Source organism: Rosa chinensis, chromosome 6 (genome assembly GCF_002994745.2).
Source record: "Rosa chinensis cultivar Old Blush chromosome 6, RchiOBHm-V2, whole genome shotgun sequence".
In the NCBI taxonomy this organism is placed as follows: Eukaryota; Viridiplantae; Streptophyta; class Magnoliopsida; order Rosales; family Rosaceae; genus Rosa; species Rosa chinensis.
In genome coordinates, this window is record NC_037093.1 from 33,334,693 (window position 1) to 33,344,850 (window position 10,158).

The 10,158-nt window shown below is 37.6% G+C and overlaps 1 protein-coding gene across 1 annotated transcript; it reads right to left on the bottom strand.

Moving 5' to 3' along the window:
• Window positions 1-7,051: 7,051 nt before the first annotated feature.
• Window positions 7,052-9,379, bottom strand: LOC112171210 (3-dehydrosphinganine reductase TSC10A). Its single transcript, XM_024308423.2, has 3 exons — window positions 8,645-9,379; window positions 8,190-8,480; window positions 7,052-7,328 (listed from the first exon to the last, which is right to left on the bottom strand). The coding sequence occupies exons 1-3, from the start codon at window positions 9,315-9,317 to the stop codon at window positions 7,321-7,323; spliced, it is 972 nt and encodes a 323-aa protein (XP_024164191.2). The 5' UTR covers window positions 9,318-9,379; the 3' UTR covers window positions 7,052-7,320.
• Window positions 9,380-10,158: the final 779 nt, after the last annotated feature.

Here is a 10,158-nt window from a genome sequence, read left to right on the forward strand (position 1 = left end):
GTAACTAACCATGTTCTAAACAAGTGTCCTAGCCATAAATTAGAAAGGTGATTAGGCTCCCTAATTTCTTCTAGACATGCTCATCTACACATTCAAGAGTTAATCAAGCTCCTAATCATGCATTTAAGCCAAATATTATAAAATAGAACATATGTCAAACACGAAATTGAAAACCACTAAATCAAAGCATATTTATTACATAAAATCCATGTTAGGGCTCAAACCCTAGTTTCCTAAATAAATTATTCACTACCCATCAACTAATCAACAACAATATTCATCAAATTAAATAGAGAAAGGTGAAGAGAAGTGAGAAGTAACAAAAACAAGTCACAAATTGCTAAAGAGCAATTATGACAAGTCTTGATTTATAGCTTTTCACTTTTACCCAAACTCAAATCTTGATGTTCTTTGACAAATTGATGAAGATTTGTTGGTGAGGATGTGAGGAAAGAAAAAGAAAATTGAAGAGGAAGAGATTGGGAGAGAGCAGCCAAAGGGTTGCCCCCTTTTAGGTTGTGCGGTGCTGGTCTCTGAGGCCATGTTTGTTTCCCGGAAAGTGGGCATTGGGAAAAGAAATACTTTCCTTTCCTGTATTTGGGGACAGCCAAGGAAGGGAAACACTTTCCCAAAGGAAAGGAAAGTGATTCATTTCCTTTCCAGTCAACCAAACATGGCCTGAAGGTTGAAGGGAAGGAATCAATATATATAGCTGCTTTCGTGTGAAGGAAGAAGGATAATTAAGGTAGAGGAGAGAGATGAGGAATTGACGACTGGGATTGAAGAATTAAGGGAATGGCTCATGTGATTGGAATTGAAGAGGACAAATGCCACGTGTCACATGGTGACTAGAGGTGCCTTGCTTCTTTTCTTCCTAATTGCTTCAGAGCCCACGTGCTGCAGCCTTAAACTAAATCACTTAGCCATTTGCTTAATTAATTAATCATGCCAAACCATGATTGATTAATTAATTAAACGGCCACTATTTTTTTTTTTCCTTCTCTCTCTTTTCTCAATGCACTTTCGCATAAATTTTTTGGAGGCAATGGGATTCTACTTCTTTTATGGTATCGACCACTGTTGACTTGGCGTTGACTTTTTGTCATTTTTTCGGGAACTCTAATTTGCTCCAATTTTGTACATTTTTGTATCTGTTTCCGCAACTCCACTTATTTCCTATAAAATAAATATAAATGGATTAATTACATAATAATTGACATGAGGATTAACTTATTTTCAGTGTTTTAAACACAATTAATGCAGAAAAATGCGTGTAATCAAAACCCGCAGCTTATGTCAGAGTTTAATTAAATAATCAGCAAAAATGTACTTATTTCTCAAATCATAAATGATGCTCAAATTTGACACTCCTGTCAGAAATAAACTATAAACCATAAATTCAAATTCAAGACGAAACTCTGAAACCCTTTAAACAAGTTCACCATAAATCCCGAAAATCTAAACTCACATTGGAATTGGCTTGAACTTCAATAGTTTCATTAACTCAATAAATCAAATAACCTAAGGAAAAATCACAATGATCCAACAATTGGATCATCACGAATCGAAATATGAAATTCCTAAAAAATTGAGATTCTGATCACTCACCAAACGTTCTCTAATGGCCACAAAAATCATATCAATGTATTTCTAAATTGAGCTCTACCTAACGGCTTAAGGCAGAAAGCTAGAAAAGGCGGCATGCACCCTCACGTGCTGCCACCTGTGGCGTCGCGTGGGCTCCACATGCCTCATATTTTAGTGGTGGATTTCCTGCGAGTATACAGGGTAGATGTAGTATAGTAATGGAAGAAAATGGGTTGTCGTTCCCACGAGGATATTAGTTCACCTCACAATATGAAAACCTAAGTTAATTAAACGAAAAAACACAAAACAATAATCACAAATTGACTAAGACACACACAATGACTAAAACTAAGACTGATGATTTTCACGGTTTTGAAAGAGTTTATGATAATGGGAAAATAACTTGAAAACAACAACTTAAAAAGTGAATCTAAATAAATTGAAAAGAGTCTATAATGATTAAAAGTAAGAATATGATGATAATGAGCCTAGGGTGTCGGAATCAACCACAAGCAATCTTATCTACGTTTTGAACCAACCAATGGGTTCTTCCGTTTCTTTTAGATAACAATTCCTATATCTAAGTTCAGGTACGACACTTAGACCATAGTTTTCCTTAAGTGTATGATTCTCTCCAGGTACTGCATATGTCGTATATCATAGCATGCAGTCTATCCAGGTATGACATAAATTTAACATATAGGACTCATAACGTTCTAGAAAATAAGGGAATCATGCAACCATTACTTCAGGTACGACAATAATGTACTTCACAATTCTTAATCTCATGAAGCTAATTTGAATTATATTGCAGGTACGCCTCAAATTCATCTTCTGATAACTAGATACAAAGCCCTAAAGGTCGTGAATCAATAGAACTTTAACATAAGTAACAATTCAAGCAGAGATTAAGAATTTATCAAAAAGAAACTATTCATCCATTAATTGAATATCAAAACATGTAAACAATCATGCTAAGGCCTCATCCTAGCCCTAGAAAAGAGGTTTAGAAAAATAAAACTAAATAAAACATAGGAAAAACATGAAAAGAATGGAAAGGGAAAAGAAGGGGAAGATGGGTGAGTCATCTCCGCTCCTTAGGCTTCTTCAATGTGCTCCAGAGACCCTCTTTTCATGTAAAATTTGTGCTCCCTTATATAGGGAAGATTTCTGCTCATCTTTGGCTTCATGTTTCCTTTTAAAACTTGGGTTTTAGATTCCTTTCTTTATTTGGAATGGGAAAACCTTGAAATATCTCTTGTAGAAGTAGAAATAAGTTTCTCATTGAATCCTCATCTGAATTAACATCCTTGAAACATTAGGATTGACAATCTTGTGCCACGGAACTTGAGTTCTCCATGAATATTTGTAAAATCCCGAGCAGATTTCCTGTCTGACCTATCTTCACTCAAACAATCATAACTTTCTCTTGAAGTATCGAAATCGAGATCCACAAAATTCTATAGAAAGTAGACATCTGTAGTTTTCCATGCATATAAGACTCATTATCCGACTCAATCTGGATGACTCCCGGTAATTCGGCGAAGTTAGATATTCTGCACTGACAGATTCTAGTGACTCAGGATTGCAAAGCATGTTTCAATCGTTTTAGCTCATATTGGCTTCTTTTCTTCTCTTTATAGAAAAACCTAAAAAAACACTAAATTAACATAAATGACTTAAAATAAGGAGAACTAAGCATAAATACTAAGATTAAAAGGCATAGATATATAGGAAAATATGAGCACATCATCTGGCTCCGAATTAGAGGACATGGCTTACAAGTCAAGGATTAAATTTAATACATGCACTAATGATCAATTCAACGTGGAATGACCTGGAGATTCTTTGAAAGTTTTGGAAGCCTGAAACTTGAAATTGATCGATCAACCTCCTTGTAACGAATTGATCCGTGAGCTATGGGGTATTCGAATCGCCTACCATGGAGCTTCCAAACCCGAGTGATTTCACGGCCAAAGGTGATCGGAGGTGAGAGAAGCGTCTGGGCAAGGCTTCTGAACTGGTTTGGTTTATAACTTTGAGTTACCTTTAGTATCCTATCATTCAAACTGAATTGCAGTTATAGATCGAAGGGAAAGGTAAAGGTGATCATTTTTCAACCGGCAGAGCAGCCTGAGGTGGTCGAACGAGAGGTGGGTCAAGGTTGGGTTCTATTTTGAGTCGGGTCGAGGCAAATAGGTCAAGCTCATGAAGTGGGGGAGAGAAGATTTTGGGGGGGGGGAACTGGTAGGGATACCTCCTATATATACACTCATGATGTGAAATGTATGTTTTACCTACATAAAAATCTTTAAAGAACTTCTCGAAGTTTGATTTCCGTAGACCATAACTCATTCAAATGTGTTTGCATGCTACACGTCTATCATCAACAACTTCTATGAAGAAAATTTCTTCAAAAAGTGTACTGAATAAAAAATCAACTTTAGAGCTCCCTAAATGGTTTTACGAAGGTGAAAAGGGAAGACTCTTCTTATCATTTACCATCCAAGTGACTAGTAAACACTCTGGGAACGGGGCATAACATGAGTATCCAAGCAGGCGATGTCCTTTGGTGTACACTAGGGAACGAGCACATGGCTCTACCCCCACCAAAACACCGCACAACCTCGCTCCTAAGCCAGCAGTCAGGCTCACCATGTTGATCAAAGGGTACCACAACAACAGACCGGAAGTCCCTGTAATTCTGTGAAGGACCTATGGCAACAAATTGAAATCATCGTTGTCGCACTACCAAGAGAAAAGATCCACCGAATCAAGCCTTGATTCTCCACTACCCAACCACTGCAGGCTCAAACTACTACATTCCTGCAAAGCCACAATGCACCACCCTAAACCCAACCGCCACAGGCTTAGACTACTGATTTGAGCGTTTTTTCATTCGCCTATCGCATAACAATTAACACGGTCATCAAAGATGGGAAGTATTTATGTTCCGGTTCATCGTACCTCGGGGATTACGAGCTAGCTAAGAATCCTATGGTTCTAGGTTACCGAAAATCACTTGCACAAACAAATAAAAATAGCAAAAATGCTAAACAAGGCACCGAGCCTCATTCAACCATGACTTTGCATCACACAAAGTCACATAGATGGCCTTGCACCAAGCAAGGCCTAGATAGGGCCATGAAACACACAAAAGTGCTTGTAATGTTCACGCCCACATGGATTTACAAATGAATAGTAGTGGGAAAGTCACAATGTTTTTGATTTTCATAAATGATAAATAAACTAACTAACTACGACATAAAATAAGATAAATAGAAGGATGGGATGCATCACATCAAGGGTCACCATGGAATTCAAGGCTCTCCATACAAATCTAAAAGCACATGGAATGATGATGATTAATTCAAATGATGCTTCAAATGTTTTGTCGGATTTCCATTTTGCATTAAGAGGTTGAAAAGAAAGCTAAATTGATTGTCATAAAATAGTAGTCAAACCCTAAGCAAAAACAAGAAGAAGAAAGAATACTTATTTTTTGGCTACCCGGCCTATACTAGTCTCAAACCTTATGCCTTGTTAGGGCCATAAGTGCTCAAAACTAAATGCTTTATGTTTCGACAATCAATTGTAACACACTACCCAAATAATAAGGTCGAAAAGAGTACTTGTGATAACAATTACCCTACCCAACAATTCTGAATACTATTCCGACAATCAAGGGTAATAATACTCAAAATTGGGTGATTGGAGGACCACAATCTAAGAAATCCAAATGGAAATAGAGATATGCAATGGAAAATTCCACCATACTCATGCCATAATCTAAATTGAAATATAAATCCCCCAATTTAATATTCCAATTCCAACACACCAAACATAGATTAAGGAGAGGAAAACCTAAACCATACATCTAGAGTGAAGAAATTAAAGCAAGAGTACATAAATCATACGAATAAACATCAATTTTATTAATTCCTCAACAAAACCATACAAAACTAAACTTGGGTTTCAAAACCCTAAAACCATGAGAGGTCACACACAAGTATATACCAATACACATCAAACAACATCATAAGCAAGAAATAAGAGAGAGAAAGAAGAGGGAAAGAGAGGAGACCATGAAAGTTGAGTTAAAGCTTGTCACTAGCTATTGCCATAACTTCATGGCTTCTCTTGCTACCCTTATAAAGCCATGGTGTAGAGATGGTGGCCTAAATATTGGAAATGTGTGTGCCTCTTCCTTGTGCAAACTTACATGTGAAGAATGGGGGATGAAGAAAAGAAGAAGAGGTGAGAAGGGAGAGAAGTCCCCAAATTCAGTCAAAAGCCTAGGGTGTAGAAAAAATGAAAAATAGGTTTTAAGCTTGTGAAATGTGTGTGCAAAGGTGCTTAAATAACCCCTTGGGTTAAAGGGTCAAGATTGGACTTGTACCCTAGATCCAAGGGCTCAAAAAAAGTAGAAAATGGGTAAAATGAAAAGACTACAGCAACCTAATAAAAATGTAGAGAATTAGAAGATTAGAAAATATTTTGGAAAATATAAAGAAAACTGGAGGGTAAAAGTGTAAGTGAGTGTGTGCCTAGTGTGAACACAAATAAATATCTCATCCACATGTGTGATGTGTGTAAAGTGTGGTCCACTATTATTATTGTCACTGCATCTATTTTAAATTTGAAATTTGAATACAAAGTTGTAATATAAATGGGTTTGAGTCTTCACTTGTGCTTCTTTGGTCTTGGGCCTTGAACTTCTTGCTATCTGGCCAAGTTGACTTGGTTGACCCGATGTTCAACTAGTTGAATTTTCGTACTTTAGTTGGAGTTGACCTTTTGCTCGAATTCGCTACTTCTTTCGTCTTTTTCCTCTCTTGACCATAATTTCCAACAAATGAAGAAAACAAAGTAACACTACAAAATAATGCTTGAGTATTCGCTAATTTCAAGTTAATTAGGGCTAGAAATACACGTAAATTGCGTGTGAATCAACTATAACCATCCTTGCAAAGCCATGACACATTACCACTAGTATCCTGATCCGTAATTCCCAAAATAGTAATTAGATCCCAAACGCGAATCGGATCTCACCATTTCACTAAAAGACTATAACCCTAGTCAATTTAACCACTTGCAGCACTATAAGTTTTCGATCTACATGTTGATGAGAATCAGAGGATTGAACACACGAGAGCCATGGTCTTGGGGAGATAAACTAATAAACACCACAACGAAGGGAGGCCTCTGCAGGAGCCAAAGAGCTTGAAGAGTGAAACCCTAAAGCTAGGGTTTGCTGCCGCCCTAGAGGAAGAGAAGGGAGAGCTCTCTCTCTCATTTTTTGTTCGCCAATGGATAACATGTATGTACAAAGCAGTTAAGTGAACAGATAATTATTTCGAGTCCAAGACTTCATCCATTCTGAACTTCTTATGCAATAAATTATTTCATTAGAAGAGATTATTGGATGTTTGCTATTAAAATAGGGCAACTCATTTCAAATTATCATACACTATTCGATTATCAACACCCATATAGGCGTTACATTCATTCGGGATCAATAAACACGATAATATAAGCAAAATGAAATTCAAAGTTCAAAGATATATATAATTCGGCTTCCCTATCTAAAAGCCTAAAACTCTATGAATGTATCATAGTCAAAAATTGAAATCCTCCTCTGAGCAATTTTGTTAAGCTCTATATTTCAACAACTAAAATCCACTTTCTGCTTACTTCAGAAACTAACAATACCCAAATCATGCAGCAAGAACTTTAGGTCCCTGAAATAAGATACCATATGGAAACAAGAATTTGTGTGAGTTTCACAGATAACTAATTAATGCAAGGAAATCATCACAAGCAGAGGAAACAACCAGATTCTTGGAGTGTATGTTGCTTTAGAAGGAAAAGAGGGTTCTTGAGATACCATTGTGGTTGGACAAACAAAGAACATATGATATTGTGGGAAATGGGAAGCTACTTAAGTGTCAATAAACCAAATAAATAATGAGCTGCACAAAGCAGAAACAAATGACTAGAGTAGACTACAACTCTTTAATCTGACTGGTTGGATTCAAGAGAATTTCACTTATATCTCCAACCAACTAGTAGGTGGCCAGGTGCAGCACCAGAGCCTTCCTCTTCCCCAATTATTGGAAGCCAGCTAAATAAAGCTGAGTCTCCTACCAACTAGCAGGGGCATCCTATGATGGACTGTATTTTCATTTTTAAGTCATTAATTGTTCCATAACACGAGCTACATGCACCATTCTATTCTAATCTTCTTCTCTTATCACTATCCTCTCATTTGTGCATTTATTGATCATCAATATACTTTGTAGGCTTGTAACACAGAAATTGAAGCCAAATAGCAAGGAAATGATGATAAGTCTGTCTAACATATTAAGCTCATCTTCATATTCAAAGTTCTTTAACTATATGATTTACTTTAAAGTTTTAAGTGCATGGATCTAAAGTGTAAACACAAGAGATAGAAAAAGCTATCAGGAACCAAAACTAGGCATATAGAAATTCAATACTAGGGAATTGTGTTTACATAACAAAATGGTCTATGCATAACATCAAATTCAATACTAAAACCAGATTATTCAAGCAGTGACATGAAAGAGTAGACTACTTACTTTGTTTTTGTCCATGCCACTTGAGTATACTTGTATACCAATTCCACTGAAATCCCAAAGCAACTATCCGTATTATACCACCAGAAACCACCTCCATAAATGCCATGTTGAATGATCTGTTGGGTGACAACCCAGCACTAGCAATGGATAACAAAAGCCCTACAAAGTTACAAGGCACAATAAAGGAAGCAGACTTGATTCCATCCAAAGCTTTCTTCGCAACTTCCTCGGCTTTCATTATACCAGAGGTTTCGACTATAGTGCTGGTAAGTTGCGGCCTCGTCTTAGTTTCTACAATTGAGTGCACATTTTAAAATTTTTTGTGCTAACCAAAAGAATTCATAAATCCGCAATCAAAGTGTTGCAATTCAGACACAAAATGCAAAGCTCTATCGGATGAAATCCCATATTGCTAAAATTGATAATAATTACAACAAGATTCATGGTTTATTTACCTTTAGTGAGTCCAGGAGTGTCAGTAGCTGGAGGGAAAATCAGCGAAACGTGAATATCGTCTACAATGACCTCTTGCTGCAAAGCTTCAGCCAAACCCCGAAGCCCAAATTTGCTTGCGGAATAAGCCGTGTAGCCGTAAATCCCAACCTGACCGGCCTGAGACGACATCAGAGCAATTGAACCCGGTCCACGGTCCTTCCTGTCTTTCATTCCCGGTAAAGCAGCTTTGATCATGTTGAAGCTACCCATCAAATTGACGTCCACCATGAACCTAACCTCATCCAATCCCTGCTTCTCCAACTCCTTAGCCACAAAAACTCCCTGGTTGACGATCAACACATCGATCGGGCCAGCCACTTCGACAACCTTAGAAATTGCGTCGTAGTCACGGACATCGGCGGCGAAGACAGCGATGTCGATGCCGCTGGAGAGTTGGATGTAGTTCTTGGCCTCCTCGAGCTTGTCGTCAGGTAGCGCAAGGATGGAGACTTTGGCACCCTCAGAGGCGGCAAGGTGGGCTAGGGCTAGGCCAATGCCACTGGAACCGCCGGTGATGAAGATGTGGCGGTTCTTGATTGGGACGGTGGTGGGGCGGGGGCGGACAATGAAGTAGAGGAGGAGGAGGAGAGCAAGAGGGAGGAGGAGGAGGAAGGAGAAGTTGGGGTCCGCCATTGATTGTGGTGTGGAGTCGAGTAGTGTGGACTGTGGAGTAGAAGTATTGGGTAGTGTTTTCTGGTGTTGGTTTGAGAGTTTGAGTTTGAGTTTCAATGGAAGCAGGAGCAGCTATCGATGGTTATATATAGAGCAGGGTGGTGTAGGAAGCTGCATGCCTACAGGGTGATAGCACTATTATTATTCTTTTTGTTTTTGGTAGAGATTACCGAATCACTATTAGTATGATGAATGAGTACGTTCAGACCAAAAATATTCTTTTTGGTGGGTTTTAGAAAAGAGAATTAATGAACTTATTCTTTTTTTGTTTTTCCCTTTTTGATAAAAAAAAAAAAGTTCTAAATTTGTTAGACGAAGTGGTGAATTGCTACACATGCTACACGACTACACTCGAGATGACAATAGTGTGTCTTTTTATTTTATTTTAGTTTGTTGGGAAGAAAGAAACATTCCTAAGATATTTGATTTTCATGATTTAAATTCCACATTTATTAGGTTCAGTAATTTTCTTCCATGCCAAATTAGCAACGGCAACATTATTAAGGAAAGCAACATGTCTTATACCTAATCTACCAACAGATTTAGGAATACAAACTTTTTCCCAAGCAATTGTGGGACACTTGTAATTTGAAATTTCTAACTTCTTTATCAATAGCTTTGGTAAGTTTACTAGGGCATTTAAAACAAGACATGACATAGTTAGGCGTTACCTATAAGGTTTGATTTAACAAGCCTTTTTTATAACCTGCAAGTCAAAATCCTTACTTAATGCGGAATCATAGGATTGTGACATGTCATTAGGTAGGTGGGAATATTCCCTTTAATGGTCTGGATGATCAGC